This window comes from Excalfactoria chinensis, chromosome 3 (genome assembly GCF_039878825.1).
Source record: "Excalfactoria chinensis isolate bCotChi1 chromosome 3, bCotChi1.hap2, whole genome shotgun sequence".
NCBI classification, from domain to species: Eukaryota; Metazoa; Chordata; class Aves; order Galliformes; family Phasianidae; genus Excalfactoria; species Excalfactoria chinensis.
Genome location: NC_092827.1, coordinates 45,090,172 through 45,106,981, shown reverse-complemented (window position 1 = coordinate 45,106,981; position 16,810 = coordinate 45,090,172). Strand labels below are relative to the sequence as shown.

The 16,810-nt window shown below is 35.4% G+C and overlaps 1 protein-coding gene across 2 annotated transcripts in view; it reads left to right on the top strand.

Moving 5' to 3' along the window:
* GOPC (golgi associated PDZ and coiled-coil motif containing) overlaps nucleotides 1-16,810 on the top strand; it is a 26,052-nt gene extending 9,242 nt beyond the window's left edge. Inside the window, exons 2-9 of one of the 2 annotated variants that reach the window (XM_072333419.1) lie at nucleotides 2,201-2,365; nucleotides 4,337-4,360; nucleotides 7,927-8,102; nucleotides 10,042-10,207; nucleotides 11,445-11,540; nucleotides 11,980-12,144; nucleotides 12,580-12,760; nucleotides 13,293-16,810. In XM_072333419.1, the coding sequence (XP_072189520.1) occupies nucleotides 2,201-2,365; nucleotides 4,337-4,360; nucleotides 7,927-8,102; nucleotides 10,042-10,207; nucleotides 11,445-11,540; nucleotides 11,980-12,144; nucleotides 12,580-12,760; nucleotides 13,293-13,411 (1,092 nt within the window). In that variant the 3' untranslated portion in view covers nucleotides 13,412-16,810. The remainder of the gene's footprint in view (nucleotides 1-2,200; nucleotides 2,366-4,336; nucleotides 4,361-7,926; nucleotides 8,103-10,041; nucleotides 10,208-11,444; nucleotides 11,541-11,979; nucleotides 12,145-12,579; nucleotides 12,761-13,292) is intronic. The other variant, XM_072333418.1, reaches the window with a different exon arrangement.

The window sequence follows — 16,810 nt, the reverse complement described above, 5'->3', positions numbered from 1 at the left end:
GAGCAGTCATGAGTGACCTGCTCTATGTGCAGTACATTTATAGATACATTGAGATGTGTGCATGGAGATGCATGACATCTCACCTTCAACAGTCTCATTGGAGAGCACATCTAAAAAAACTGCCAACAAAAAGATTGGTACAGTCGCCTGTGCAGCTCAAATTTATCCATGTTTTGCTTGTGCAGATTGAAACACGATCTTTGTAGGGTCTGATACTGTGTTCCTGTGCAGTACTGCAGCCTCTTGCGGTGAGCGGTGGTCTCAGAATGAGTGTCTGCATCAATGGTTCTTGTTTGTTTTCCTTGCTTCATGTTCTGCCTCTGACTCCTCTCTTGTTTTACTGAGCATCTTTCAGAAGTGAATGTGGAACTGCTGGTTTTCCAGTGGACTTTCCTTTATAACATAAATTTAGGGAAGTGAGGATTATAAACCAGTGCTATCAAGAGTCATATTGAAGGCCTGTGTCATGGTTTTATGATTTTGGGCTGTCAATATTCCATGTCATGACATCATGTAGTGCACTGGGAGTTAAAGAGTTAATGCTCTGGGTCTGGACATCTGTCCCAGAAGAGAAATACTACATTCCCCAGAGGACTGTTCATTTTTCTATTATCATTTCTGCTCAGGGGGAACAGATAAAGGCCTTGGTAGGTCACCTGACGCTCCCGTTTTTGATCGTCAGTCTCTACTCCTAAACAAATCTCACTGTGGAAGGCAATTTTGGCTTTAGAATTCTGTGAACGCTTCCAAATTATTCAGATCTCTAGTCATTCCATAGGCTAGAAAGTCAAAAGTGTGTGCAGCCAGTTTCTTCAGCACAAAAACGACATGCTAACCTGATCTGTAGAGGCTCCACGGGGGTGGTCAGAGATGGTGCTTTTGCACTGTTCTCAGAAGTCAGCAGAGCTCATTGACTGGGCTTCTTCCACCCTCTTGTCCCCACGGTACTGGGTAAGGCAGATAGCAGGGACATTGTTCTTCAACAGCGGTAAGCTGGAGGTTGACTTGACCTGTCTCATCAAGTTGCTGTGTAATTGAGGTGCTCTGAATCACCTCTGGAAGTGCCTACTTATGTCTGATAGTTATGCTGGAAGCTTAAAAGGAGACTGTCCATTTAAATTAGATAAACTTAATTGGACCCAGTAAGTCCTGATATTCATATCCTTGGTACTTTTTAAAACTGATACAGACCTTTTAAAGCAGTGACTTACATAATTGGATGGGATGAGTGTTGACTTGCAATTTGGTATTCAGTGTGAATTTGAACATCAGGATAGTATTATTAAATATCTCAAATACTTTGCATTAATGTGAGGGTTTTTTTTTTTTTAAGGATTGCTGACTTTTCCATTCTGCTTTTAAGTTCCAGATTTTTGGAAGTAAAAATAGAATCTGAATTTACTTTTAAAGTACAAAACATGATCAAAATTCTTCTCCCCTGACATCTGTGTTTTCATGATTATGTAATAGCTTTAAGGCTCATAGAAATGCAGGTTACCTTATAAAAATGTACTTGAACTTATGGATAGGAAGTAGCCCATTAAAAATGTATATTTGTTGTGTTATTCCTGTTACAGGTGTGCGTATGGACTGTATTTAAATGTTTCAAAATGTTTTTTTTTCATGTTAGAGGTCATGACTGTGATTTTCTTCAAACATTTTAGGGATGTATTAATTCATGGCTTCTGGTTTCCCTGCTTAATTGGCTGTTTCAGTTAAGTTTCTGATAATAGATGTGTTGTGAATTGGGTTCTTTGATTTTCTCTCTGCTTTAATAATTGCATTAATACTTTGGTTAATATATTTTTTTCTGGTAAGATACATTTGTATTGAAGTATGAATGGTGCTTATGTTGCTACGATTTTAAATCCTATTGTAGTTTTAATGACAGTATCCTGTGTCAGAGTGGACATCATCAGATGCTGTAGCCTCTGTCAGAAAAATCCAGCTCCTGTTATTTTCAGAAGTGCTGTGGTTTGATGCTTGATCTGTGGATGAATGGATGCAGCGGAAACTGCAGAGCAAAAAAGGCCTGCAAATGATGGAGTGCTTGAGTAGGGCTACAGCATGTACGCATGACAGCATGTACTGTTATTTGTGTTATGGCATTTAGCTGTAAAATGTGCCAGCCAAAGATACATTCGTGTATGTCAGTTTTGATATAATCACTGTTCGAATTACAATGGTTTCTATCTTCCAGGCACAGTTAGTTGATCTGAAGTCTGAACTGACAGAAACCCAGGCAGAGAAAGCAGTATTGGAAAAGGAAGTCCACGATCAGCTTTTGCAGCTTCATGCTGTCCAGCTTCAGCTACATGCCAAAACTGGTCAGAATGTGGATTCAGGGGCTATTAAGGCAAAGCTGGTGAGTATGGTGGCTTGAATGGAGGATTGTATTTTTCTCCTCTCCTGTCTGAAGCTCTTCCTGCGAGTTATGAATAAGCCAATTATAAATTTTCCTGCTAAAGATGTTGGAGAGAATTAACCTTTTTTTCTTTTTTAAACAAAATTTATTGTTAGTGGTTAGGAGCCATTAAAAATGATAAGAAAGAGCGTAAGTAATTTTTACATATAAACTGCTCAGAAAAGTTCTTAAAGCAAAGTAAGAAAATATTGTGAAGAATTATAATACTTTTATGGCAGCAGAAGTAGTGAAAGATGGTAGCTTTCAATGTAAAAACACAACCAAATCTTCACATGTTATATATAAAACAGTGTAGAAGGAAAAAATCTTCTGTTCTTGCTGTAGTACAAGAGTAAGAGTGGGATTGTTTTGCCATAGAAGGAGATGACAGATGATGTCACAGTCTTCTCTGTTGTAGCATTCTGAAAGAAAATGTACAGATGCTACCATTGTAACTAGTTATCATTGACTGATATCCAGAGTATAGTATACCTTGTTACAGATTCATATTCTAATACTGATACTTTTAAAATTAGGAAGTGGTGTAATGCTGTCTATGTTCTGGTTTCTAACTCTTTATATAATTCAAAGATTACCCATCTAGCTGTTTTTAAAACTGCTTCACAAGTTCCTTCCAAATAGCAAGTCTCACCATCTGTGAGATGTTAAATTAGTCTCTGCTATTTTGTCCTGTTAATTAATGTAAAATAAAACACAGTAATAGGCACTCAGGGTCAGAGACCATCTAGGCTGTTCACTAAATGACACTGTCCCAGATTCTTTTGGTTTCAGATCCAAAGGGTGTAACTGAATTACAGCAGTATTCTTGGATCTACATACTTGCACGTTCAGTATAAAGAATAACATTTTCTGGATTATCCACACATAATTTATTCTGTATTGAATTATAGCTTATGCATGATAAAGGTTTATTAGAGTTGTTATTAACTGAACATATAAATAAGAATTAGTTAAATACCACCCACATATTCTAAGTGTTAAGCTTCAGGTTTACATGAAGCAGATTTTTAGCTAACCCAAATTATGTGTGATTTTCATTCTTAGATTTTATTAGTGAAACTTAACTGCTGAGTGACACAGTCATACTTCTAACGTATTTCTTTCTCCTTACATTGTTACAAGCAGTTTCAAAAAATGTATTAAATCTCCATGCAAGTGACCTCAGTCTGTTTCAGACAGCTAACTATAAGTACATTTTTTCTTGTATTGCTTCATATTTTATCCATGTTAAAGTTGAAACTGCTAACAGTCCAGGCTGACATTCTCTCCTTATTTCCATGTAGTTCCTTCTGTTGTTTTACAGACATGGGTGCTAATCTTTTGAAGTTTTTTTTTTACTTCGCCTTTAGGGATTTTATAGTTTCAGTGGAGAGAAGCTTACTTTTAAACTCTTGTAGACACAGAAAACTGTGAAGCTTCATGTAGCTCGAGCGAGCAAAAATGTATTTTGCTTTGCTTTCTGCAAGGAAAAAAATCCATTGTCAGTATCAAGTACTGTATTATAGAAGACATGTTTTTCTGTGATACTTTCAGAAAACTGACATGTAGCTTATTTACCTATCAGTTAAATGTTTTCTTAGACATCAGAACAGCCAGGAAGTAAATTACCTTCTTTTGCTTTTTCCTCTCAAATATTACAGTGCTTTTCATGTTACTGTGCTGTTCTTTATAATTCCTGGTATTTTAGTAGAAAGTATTGTTTTCAATACTATAAGAAAATTAAGGTGTTTTTAATGATAATCACAACAAAATTGCTACTAAGAACAATTACAGCAGTTTGGTTTTTAAGAATTCCCTTTAATAAAATGCAGTCTGCTGGTAACTTTCTTTTGAAATAGGTCTTTAATGCATTTTCTTCAAGTTCCAATTACCTGTTTCTCTAATTATGGAACTCTTTTCTTCTGTCTTAAGTCTGTCCTTTCTGTGGATGAATTGGTAAGTATATATGTATATATATATATATATATGTATAATACTGATTGCTTCCTCTGCTTTTTTTTAAATGATTAAGTGCTTTTGTTTTGTGTGACAGCTTATATATATTGGCCTGAGAAACTGGCAAGGCAGATCTGTCTTGTTCCGTCATCCTGTCATTTGTCAAAGTGCTGCATAAAGAACTTTATTTGCATTTTAGTTTGTTTAGTTTAGTTTGTAACTTTGGTGCCAATTTCCTAAGTCTGTATGTATCTACTTATTGTTTTCACAGGTAACTTAAGATGAAATCTCACAGTGTGATGTTCTGGCAAATTATTTTGGCAACATGTTCAAAAGTCTTTAAGGTGTTACACAAATTCTAAAGCAAAGCATGAGGCGCCATGTGATGTACTGTGCTTTATGTAGGATATTTTTCTAAAACATTCTGATAGTTCTTCCTTATTTCCTCTTTTTTCAGTTCTTTTTATGGGCGTCATTTAATGTACATCATATACTTACCTGTTTAACAACCTGTAGATGGAAAGAAAAAGTGATGAAAAGTTTGCTTCTCCTTTTCAGTCTTTCCCAGTGATAGACTTGAGAACGTTCAAACAGGTTTTGCTCTTATTAAACTGTATACCTCAGCCTCAATATCATTGCTCCTTTTTTGTTGGTTTTTTTTGGAAAGCCCCTGGACATCAGATACCTGTAAGCTTTGATCCTCAATGTTGCAGTTGTTTTTGTTTTCTTACTTGTTGTATTAGCAACAGAAAATACAGTTCTTTATATTTACCAAACCCTCTGCAGTGCTATGAGCACCAGAAAGCAAGAAACACGATCCTTTAACTTGCTCATTTTTAAAAAACATGTTTGGAGTCTTTCATCGCATTTCAGAGCAGTTGCTTAGAGCAAGATGTATCCTTTCAGTACATCCTCAGTGATTGTGTACTGCAGACCTCCAACTTTTCTTCATGTAGTGATCAATTGGAGACAGTCCAGTGGCTTTTGTGTCACAGTAATGGAGAAAACAGCAAGAAAACTGGGATCACGTTGTTCCTCCTATTTTAGATACACCATTTAGAATGCACAATTAAAAGTTACTCCACATAGGAAAATAACAGATGATTTTCTTTTAAATTTCATTTAGATAACGAATCAGATCCAGAGAAAATCAGTGGAAAAGCTCAGTTTTTAAACTGACTACTTCATACTATCTAATGAGAAAGTGTTGTGTGTAAATACTGTACAGTCATATGCCTGCTTCAAATTCTAGTCCTTTTTCAAATGTTCAAATAAAAGGAGTCCTGAAAGAGAATGCGTACACAGACAGTGGGCCTGCACTGTTGCAGCATCTGGATACAGTCTTAACAATGAAACTAAAATAAATGCTAGCTGCAGACAGACTCTCCTGCTAGTGTAAAACCAGTATTGTGTCTGAACTGTGACGCTCCTTACGGCTAAAGTATGTGTCAGATGCAACACAATGTTTTGGCACACTTGGATTTCTGTAATTGCCCTCTAACTGCTGGCAGTAGACATATATTAAAATAGCCCAGAACCATCATTTCAGCAGAGAGAACTTGAATAGTTTTAGAAACTACTGTTCTTGAAATGTAGATTAGCCAGAATTCTCAATTTATGAGTGTATTCTGCAGGTCATAAAGAGATTTGTTGAAAAGTAGTTGGAGTCATCTCACAAGACAACTCCAAACCCAAGGCCAGGTGTGTCTTTGTGTGGCAGGTTTTCTAATGTGTGTATCAAGTCAAACCGGATGTGAAACTGGGTCGGTATGAGAATTACTGCTCTTTCAAGCAATCTCTGTTTCACACTTTCCAAGCAATGTGCTAGGCAGTTCTTGGCCAATACACACAGTTGTGTAATGTGCTCAATTCATCTAACCCGATACAGATGTTGAGGAGTCCGTCAAATCCACAGTTGTCTTCCTGGCAAAGAGCTACAAATGCCTACATACCTATTATGAAAATACCTCTTTTTGATTTCTATATAGCAACCTAGCTTCAGTGTTCAAAGTGTGGTATCATGATCCATATCTGTTGTTTAGTTTTCTACTCTTGGAATAGTGAATAAATATATTCAACATTTCTTAACAGATTTGTCTTGCCAGTTCTGTAAAGTGTTGTTTCTGTCCTGTTGCTTCTTTAGTAGCACCTCGTGGTTTTATTTGTTTAATAGCGTAGTTGATGCAAGTATAAAAAACATTTATTAGGTCTCTATGTCTTTTAAAATGCGTTTTAGTGAACTTAGTTCTTACTGCTTTTTCCAGTAGGCAACCGTATTTAAAAGGGAACAGTAATAAATCCTCTGTCTCTACTGTTTTTATAGTTTACTGTTTGCTGAGTTTTTTCTCGCTGCTTTGTAAAAGAGATATAAAACAAGATACAAAAGATACAAGTAATCAAATGTACTCCTCCTGTAGTTGATTTAGTAGGATGATAACTTGAGTTGAGCATGCTAATTCCTCTTAGGTTCCAGTGGTCTGGGTTTTAGAAAAGATTGCATCTATGCATTATCTGTACATTCGACGTGGAGCACCATGGAAGTAACTCTTACTTCCATAATTCTTTTCTCATGGGGAGAGGAAAAGGTAGTACAGGACAATAGATTTCTTTTTCTTTTTCTTTTTCTTTTTCTTTTTCTTTTTCTTTTTCTTTTTCTTTTTCTTTTTCTTTTTCTTTTTCTTTTTCTTTTTCTTTTTCTTTTTCTTTTTCTTTTTCTTTTTCTTTTTCTTTTTCTTTTTCTTTTTCTTTTTCTTTTTCTTTTTCTTTTTCTTTTTCTTTTTCTTTTTCTTTTTCTTTTTCTTTTTCTTTTTCTTTTTCTTTTTCTTTTTCTTTTTCTTTTTCTTTTTCTTTTTCTTTTTCTTTTTCTTTTTCTTTTTCTTTTTCTTTTTCTTTTTCTTTTTCTTTTTCTTTTTCTTTTTCTTTTCTTTTAATGAAGTTAATCTGTACTTATGTCTCTTCTAATTTTGTCAGGGGGGGTATCATCATATATAAAACCTTTGGTTTTGTTTCTATGGTCTTTGGAATCTAACTTGGAAATATCCCTGGCTGGACATTTCTGGGTTGTTTGCGTGATAATAAGTGGTCATTTTAAGAACCTAAGGAACATTGAAGCATACTGAAAGCTCACTAAAATACTTAAAGAATGTTATCCACTTGAAATATTTTGTGGTTTCGTATTAACTTTTATATTTTAAAAATAATCTGTTCCCTCTCATTGGATGAACCTCCCATCGTAACACAAGGAAAAGCAATAATGATACTCAGACTGTACATTTTGCCACCTACTTGTGACAAGGAGAAGTGCTGTTGCTTATTTCAGTCCTTGGGCTTCAAGATAGTATATGTATAATGTGCAGGAGTAGTAAGCAGGATAAAAATAATGTTGGGAGCGCAAAGTTGAGTTCAAAGCCACCTCTCCTCAGAGGTAGGCGCAGTAGCTGCATGGACAGAGTCACTTTTGTTTCCTGCATGTCCTAGAAATAGCATTATCTCACACACATTGGTGTGCTCTTTTGTTATTAACTTTGATAAAAGCTTTCTAACTGTTTTTGTTTTTATTTTTTAAGGAGAGAGAACTTGAAGCTAACAAGAAGGAAAAAGTGAAGGAAGCTCAGTTGGAAGCTGAAGTGAAGTTGCTGAGGAAGGAGAATGAAGCTCTTCGTCGACACATTGCTGTTCTTCAGGCTGAGGTTTATGGAGCAAGATTGGCAGCCAAGTACTTAGATAAGGAACTAGCTGGAAGGTATGTAAAATCAATCCATGTCCTTAGCATGAGTTTTAGTTGCTGTTGTTACAAGACTTCTGTTTAATACTGGAGAGCGTGTAGCACAATGAGCTTGATCTGTGCCTGGCATTTCTTAACACCATGCCAATATCAAATATATATATGTATGAAGTCAATATAAAAAACATATATATATGAAGTCACAGTTTTTAAAGAGTTAGAGAGACATAAATAAATGCTGTAGGTTTCTTGACCTTCTTTTATTCTATTATCAAATAGAAACCAGTTTTTTTCTTATTCACTATCTTCTCCACTGCAACCAGTAAGTGTTTTCTAATAGCATTTGTTGACTTCTCTTTTCCTATGTTTTGTACTATATTCATAAGTATTAGGGATTAATACAGTAGAATGACAACAATGAAGCCAGTCAAAAATCACATTATACTCCAAAATTTAATTTAACCAAGGTTTAAGTTTTCCTTTTTTTTTTTTTTTGGTAAATACAGAGCCTTCATTAGTACAATACTAAGAATGAGTTATTCTTGGTTTATTCATAAACCTTCATTTCTTTACCTTTTAAAATTGTTAGCAGGAAGGATAAGTGCAGAGGTATGCTCTTGCAAGAAAAGATTCTGTGACATGTATATCTAAAGTATACCTGTAGTGGTCTCTAATAACTGTAACATGCATCTGTGATAGCTCAAGCATGGCTATGCAGATGAAGTGATGTTGGTTATGCTGGTTTAAATTTGGCAGCATATGAGTGTGACATTTCTACAACATAACTGTGATAACTGGCGGTAGATAACTACAGTAAACTTAGCTGCATACAAATCTCATCATTGTTAGCAGCATGGTGTTACAATTATGCTCATATTCCTGAGCTCTCTGGTCCCATTAACATCTGCAGGGATCCTTAGAGCCCACACTTAGGGCTGGGGGTGCCCAGGTCTGTGTTTTGAGGTGGGCTGGAAATATTGTTATTTTGAGGCACCCGGCTTTGCAGCATTGATCCTGTTTTACTCATCCCAATCTGTAGCATCCAAGTTGTCTTTTTATCCCTGCAGAAGTGCCACAGAAAGCAATGCAGAAATTGCCTTCTGTACTTCCTTACTTTATGGAGACAAAGATGGTTCATGATGAGGCAGTTCTGATCTGACTGAAAGTAATCAGTCACTTTATCTCTGTTCGTCATCTATCTTAATTAGTATGCTCTTGCACTGTCCATCTAATTGCCCGTTAATTGGCTAGTTATATTTGCATAAAAATAAATTAGTTCTTATCTTGCCATAAGCACTATTAAATACATTGTACTGAGCTGGCAGTTTGAATCTTTTCTTGTGAGTCTGCTGCCCTTACAGATGGATTTAAATTTTCTCTTTAAAATTTACATTACTTATTCCATCTATTATGCTTTTGTTTGTTTTTTTTAATGAGAAATAAGATAGCTACACATGGCTACTGAGGACTGCTCTTGGTCCCTCTGATCAATGGGAAAGCCCAGCCACTTCTGTTATTTGAAACTTTGTGTATATTTTATGTCTAACATGTTCTGCCAGTCACACAAATGGTCACTTCTGCAGTTCTGTTTATTCTCTTCCTTTACATCCCCAGAGTTAAGAGTTAGTGGGAAAGGTCTCATATTTGCAGTTAATTCAACAAGGAAAAAAACAAAAATCCTTCCCATTAAAAAGAAGAGCCATAGGATTGTGTTTTGTTTTATTTTGTTTTTAATTAAGTTTTCTGGATTTCGTGAGGTAGATGAGCCCTTTAAGCTTATGAAGAATTTGTATATATGCATGTCTGTTGAAGTTTAACATGCTAATCACTGTTATAGTTCCTTGCAGTTACTGCACTTACATTGTGTGACTGCATGCTGTAGTGTGATGGAGTATGAGTTGTACAGTGCATTGATTTTATATTATAGTGTGTTGTTTATTCTCTTTGTTGTTTGTAGAGTTCAACAGATTCAGTTGCTGGGTCGAGATATGAAGGGGCCTGCTCATGACAAGCTCTGGAATCAGCTTGAAGCAGAAATACACCTTCACCGTCACAAAACTGTTATTAGAGCTTGTCGAGGTAGGAATGATCTAAAACGACCAATGCAAGCACCACCAGGACATGTAAGTTGAAAGGGTGACTCATTCCTCTGTAATTTCTGACATTTGAGGAAAAAAAGATAGGAGTTGCTTCTTTATTTTTTGTTTGCTTTCACTTCACTTTTGAGTTCTTTTAACTGTCACTTTTATATATGTGTAATTATTTTATATCATAAAGTGGTTTGTATTAAAAGGGCCTGTTGAAGATTGTCTATTCCTATACCCATTTCTTCTCCAGACTAAATAACCCCAATGCTCTCAGCCTTTCATCACAGGAGAGGTGTTTCAGCCCTCTGATAATTTTTGTGGCCTTCTTTTTGACTTACTCTCAACAGATCTCTATTATTCTAGGGAACCCAGAGCTAGATACCTTAAAGGACAGATCCATCCTGAATAGCATATCTACAGACGTGACCATCTGATAGACAATTCTGCTGCCTTACCTAGGAATACTCAAGTCCTTTTGATAATCGAGTCTCTGCTGTGTATGTGTAGTAATATGAATTTAGCGTGTGTAGCCTTGGTAGACATTGTCTCACCTAGCCTAGCACATGAACTGTTCATAACCCTCAGCATTCAGTGCACAAAATCAAACGCTTTCAGGAAAGGGCATTACGTTGATAGATCTGTATTAAATATCGTAGATACTCAGGTGGATCTTATTATTTATATTCTTAATGGCATATAAAATATGCTTTATGCATGTGTGTGATTTTAAGGATGTGCATAAAGGCAACAGCAAAATAAATACCTGGATTAATTTAGCTTCTTTTCTGGTCTTGAGTTGAATGGCTTATGATGTAGTTTGTTTTAAATATAACAAAAATAATCTTAAGTGAGCAAACCTTTTCGTGGCTCAGTATTACATCTATCATTTCATTAGCTTTAAGTTACAATTCATTGTACAACATTTCAGCAGTGATCAGTATTCCTTTATGTAGTCCCTTTATATTTTTAATATGTGTCTGCTTTTCCTGCTTTTGGAAGCTGCGTGTATTGTGCCACACTCATCACTGAAATAATTGAATTGATTATTCTTGTCAGAAGTGCATAGTGAGAAACCTTTACTGATTTCATAGCACGCCTGTAAGGGGGCACTCAGGTTTGTTGTGCTCGGTGCTGGTCTGTTGCTGATATAATGTCCTGATTCATATAATTTTGAAAAAAATCAGGAATGCTGATGTGTTTTGATTCACACATTTGTATCTACTGTTTATTGAGTTTTTATGTGTTCTGTTTTGTTTTTTTTATATCAAACTAGGATCCAGATGCCTTAAAGAAGAGTCAAGGTGTTGGTCCAATCAGAAAAGTTTTGCTAGTTAAAGAAGACCACGAAGGACTAGGAATTTCAATCACAGTAAATGCTTGCATTTATTTTCCATTACAAAGAAGAAGCAATTTAAACTTGTACTTCATAAAATATTGAACAGTGAAAATATCGTTAGAGCACAGCAATCAAAAAGCATAAGGTTGCATTATGTAAATTTGTAGCTATAATTGTGTGACTTAAGAATCCAACTCATTTTGATAGATTGTGAAACCCTTAAATTTATGTAAAACTTAGAATTTCAATTTTTGTTTTGGGCTTAGGCCCTAAATTTGAAATTGGACCATTCTTCTCTGAGGAAAAGAATTAAAAGAAATATCTTATACCACCTACTTAAGTATTCTTCTTGTCCAAAACAGTCTTATTTTCTGTAATAAAAGTTGAAAAAAGCACATTAAGAACAACTACTAGAATGCTGATTTTTCTGCCAGTGCACATTTCAATTGATTAAAATTCTCATTTTCTGTAGGGTGGGAAGGAGCACGGTGTTCCTATACTGATCTCTGAAATCCATCCTGGGCAACCTGCTGATCGATGTGGAGGACTGCATGTTGGTGATGCTATTCTGGCAGTAAATGGAGTTAATCTAAGAGATGCCAAACATAAAGAAGCTGTAACTATTCTCTCTCAACAGGTCAGCTGGGGCCTGTTATTCACAAGCAAATTTATGCACTTCCTTTATTTTGCCTATTGAATTACCTTGACTTTTAATGTTTTCAATCAAAGAGTATTATGCTAAGCTATGGTAATTCCTGAAGCTCCATCGCCTTACAATGAGTCCTCCTTTGTCTTACAATTTATGAGGAAAGGGCTGGGCCGATACTGTTCTGTTAAACCTTTTTGTTGGCCAATGACTCTTTAGTAAGGCTGGTGGAAATCTTCTTGTTAAATCTCCCCATAGAAATAATTATTTAGTGATACCCGGTCTATTATTTTATGAGTGGGCAGCCCCAGCTGAACAGTGTTTCTGATATGCTTTGTGGTCTAGAATCTTGTTTCTACATTGCTTCTCTTTTTCAGACAATGAATATGTCCCCTTGAATTTATTCCTATTTTGGTTTTCTTCTAGAGAGGCGAGATTGAATTTGAAGTAGTGTATGTTGCTCCAGAAGTTGATTCGGATGATGAAAATGTAGAATATGAGGATGAGAGTGGACACCGTTATCGTTTATATCTTGATGAACTGGAAGAAGGAGCAAATTCAGGTTCCAGTAGGAAAGAAGTAAATGTGGATGTCAAACCCTCACAAGGTAAGCTTTTTAAAAAGCGTTGTATTTAATTCTGAGGTCTCAGCATGCAAGCCATTTTCTGGAGAACACTGTTCTTGTGTTAATCGTAACATTTATCTTCTGTTAATTCAGTTAACCTACTAGTAAGTTGTCAGCTCTTTTGGTTGGCCCCTTACTCATTGGCTTGGTTTACTTAGATAAAACTGAATTAGTTGAGCTAATTTTTATGTGTTTTGTGTATTGCTTTTTTCCTGATCACTTTTTCCCAATTGTTCTTATTTTTTCCTGACTAGTCTAGGTGTAGTTAATTCCTTGTGAGCCATTGTTTTATATTGTTCACTTCTTCAAGTATGGTTTTTTAGATCGGTGATGTTTGTCAAGAGTTTGTTTTCCTTCCGTAATGTATTACTGAAGCTTGTATTTACTTGAAGCTTTGTTAGCTTGTATTTTTAGCAGTCTTCTCAGGACATTTTCTAGTTTCTGAAATAAATCTCACTAGTCTACGATTCCCAAGATTGCTTCTCTTTAAATAAAATGTCTTTTTAACTTGCAGTGTTTGATAAGAAGCCAAGTATTGATGGACATGAAAATGGAGACCTGGGGAATTCAGTTGAAGCTTCATTAGAAGATGCTGCACCCAAATTAACCCGTTCTGCTGAGTCTTTATCCTAAAGAAAGAAAGAAATAAACAAAAACAACTGGACAGATCCCATCTTTGGGAACAACTGATAATCAATATTGACTGCTCCGAGTTTGTGTACACAAATGTAGGTTGTAAAATGGTAACTAAAAGTCAAAGGGAACTGTTACTTTTGCCTGGAAAAAAGGCAGTTACCTCAGGGCTTCATTGTGAGCAATTTTAAGTGTGGAAAACTGTCTTTTGCTTGACACACAACGGCTACTTAACACATTGCATGTGAAATGAATTTCCTTTTAATAATAAGCACCAAAGCATGGGATTTCTAAAAAAGATAACCTCAATACCTTCAGCTTTTAATTTCTTTTATATCCCCAAGGAAGGAGAATAAGATGTGACCAGCTTCATTTTAACCCCTTGATGTTTTAAAGGGACAACCAGTGTTCAGTTTGTTGTGAAACAAGCTTTGACTCTGGAAGGTGAGGGAGAATTGTACTGTTGCATACCTGAATTTTCCACTTGGAGATTTTGATTTGTAACTTTCAAAAATAATGGTTTTTTCTGTTTGTTTGTTCTTTTGTCGTTTTATTTTATTTCCTCTCAAAATAGCAAAACCTTGTTACTAAGCAAGGCCGTCAAAACCCAAATTCAGCAATGGAGTACTTGCTAGCTATGACCCATGATAATTTTATGGGTGTGCTTTTTGATATTATTCTTTGAATTAATTCACTGCTAATTCTCCCATATGAAAACTGCTCTGAGCATATTTAAACAGGGTATTAGAGGGTTTTACAAACAAAATTAGTTTTAAAAGACATCCACAGTTATGTGTGCCCTTTGGTATTTTTTCTGAACATCATCAGTTCAGTGTGCTTGAATGGATTTGGTTACTACTGGTGTGAGTCGTCTGAATTGGTCATTATTAGCTTGAGCTTAAGAAATGCTGAGTATTCTCAATAGGTACTGAACATATTTCAGATTAAAATAATCTTTAAAGAAGTGAAAATAAAGTGCACAGTACTTTATAAGAGGTGCTCAGAATTGTACAGTGTCTGGCCCTATCTGTTAATTTTGGGCAGTTGTATTAACCTGTAATTGTCTTACTGTTGAAAGAGAAAGTTTTTGTAATGGCAGTGTATCTGAAACTAGCTTTTAATTGGTGTGCATCTAAAGGCCCATGGCATGGTTGCAAATGGAGATGCCGAGGATGGCTTCTTGGCCAGTTTCTTGTATAACTGTAGATATACAAGAACTGACCTTGTAGATCTTTAGGTGAAATGCAACTTTTTTCTATATACAAACTCTCTTTGTAATCACATTTATATTTCAGCTGGCTAAGATAGCTTTCCTATTCACTGCTTTGCAGGCTGTTGGACTGTAATGCGAAAAGATTTTATTATTTGACAGTGGAACTAATGTGAAACATTTTTGGAAGCGTTAGTATGTAGGATATGACGTACCTAAGAAAAAACCTGGATGGCCTTTAGAGTAACATCAATTAATTTTACCTTCAAAATTGTGATGTAGAACACGGTTGCTTGTTTCTCCTAGGAGCACTATATATATGTTAATAGAAAAATCCTAAAAATGTATATACTTTATTCAAAGATTTTTCTATTTATAAATCCCTTAACTTTGCTATTTACAAGATTGTTTTGTGTGTGTGCTTGTACGCATGAGTTCCATTCACTCAGTGGAGTTATTTGGTTCATTTTTTGTAATAGCCCTTGTCATATGGCATACTGTTTGAAGGCTTTTAGAATAGGCAAAGTTGTACAGTTTTCACCACACAGGCACTAGTATTTAAAAATGAATCTGTGTAAAGAAGAAACAGGTCACCAGGCATAGATTTTTTGTCTGACCCATCAGAAATTACAGGCATGTTGGGTACAAATTAGCAGATAAATTCACTGCTATAACTTCACATTCAGATTTCTGTGCTGTTTTCTTTTATTTTAATTATTATTATTATTATTATTTTCCTCACAGTTATTAAAGAGTGCGCTCTGAAAACGGCCGGTGGCTTAGAACACTGTGCTCTCTGGCAGAGAGTGTAATTTAAAGCCAAGTAGTAATTTTACCGTCTTTGAAAATCATAGCTGTATAAAATTTTGCTGCAGTTGTACGAAGTGTGAGGCTGGTCCAACTAGTCTAATAGCTTTTTAAAAGCACTGAATTTGCCTGCACAGTTTCCCTGTATCTGAGGGTAAGATTAAATTCTTTATTCATTTGATCTTCCTTATTTTCAGGCGTAGCTCATTTTCCATTTAGTCCATTGATCCATTTCAGCCTGAGGTGGGAGAATATTTCGGGAGTTATTTTCCTGACATTCCTTGTCCACCTGTTTGTTATGATCCTGTACACTTTTATCTATCATCTAGAAGTTGCCGGACCCTTTCTCTATTATTTTGTCTATTTTTAATCTATTTATGAGATCAACAGAAGGAACAATGGCTGAGGAAAATGTCTAGGAGCAGACAAATCAGGTATCAGTAAATCATCACTGTGTTTCTTTCCCTGCAGTTTTTATAGTCTTCGTTTAGAAAGCCCTGAACAGGAGGAATTTGCACAGACACGGACACTGCAGCGTGGCTATACTCATACTTAGTAGCAGCAGATTTAACATACTCATGTGCCGTAGTCGTACTGAGATGCTTTGAGATTAATATTTACATTGAGAAAAGTTTTGCAAGTTGAGATTTCCAGATTTAGTAGAACAATGTGTATTTGTCCCTTTGTATTGTCAGTAACTGGAAGACTCAGTCCTGCTGATCCCCTGAGGCGAAAGAAAGAAAGAAACTTGGAGGGATTTCCAAGGAAAGGCAGTATTCAGGCTTCATTTTTATTTTTTAAAGTGTAAAACCGTTTTCTGGCATGTATATATATATTTTTACTTCAAGAATAAAATAGTATTCTAAAGAAAACTGTGCTTTTTTTTTTTTTGCTTTTTTTTTTTCCTAGTAGATAATTCCTTGCCTATTAAAAACAAACAAACAAGCAAACTTCATTGAGACGACTGTATTTTAAGCTAAAGGTAGACAGCGCTTGTTGGCATCTGGGACCAATGTTAATTAAGAGCATGTTAGTTAAGGAAAGTGCTAGATGGCAATAAATTTAACTCTGATCAAAGACTGTATGTAGTATTTTCTTTGTAGAAGTGTATTTGTGGCAGTGAAGATGGTTTGTATCCATCTCAATATATGTTAATTGACCATTATATCGAATGAAATCCAAGTATTTATTGTATGTGTCCAAACATCTATGAAGTCATTCCTATAGGAGGTATAACGTTTAATGACAAATGTATCATATCTAGTTAAGCTGAATATATTTTTATTAGCCTGTAAATACTCTTCTGTACTTCAGTGATTTCTGTACCTAATTCAGACCGATATTTCATTTTCTTCTGTTTTTATATATAAAATATAGATACC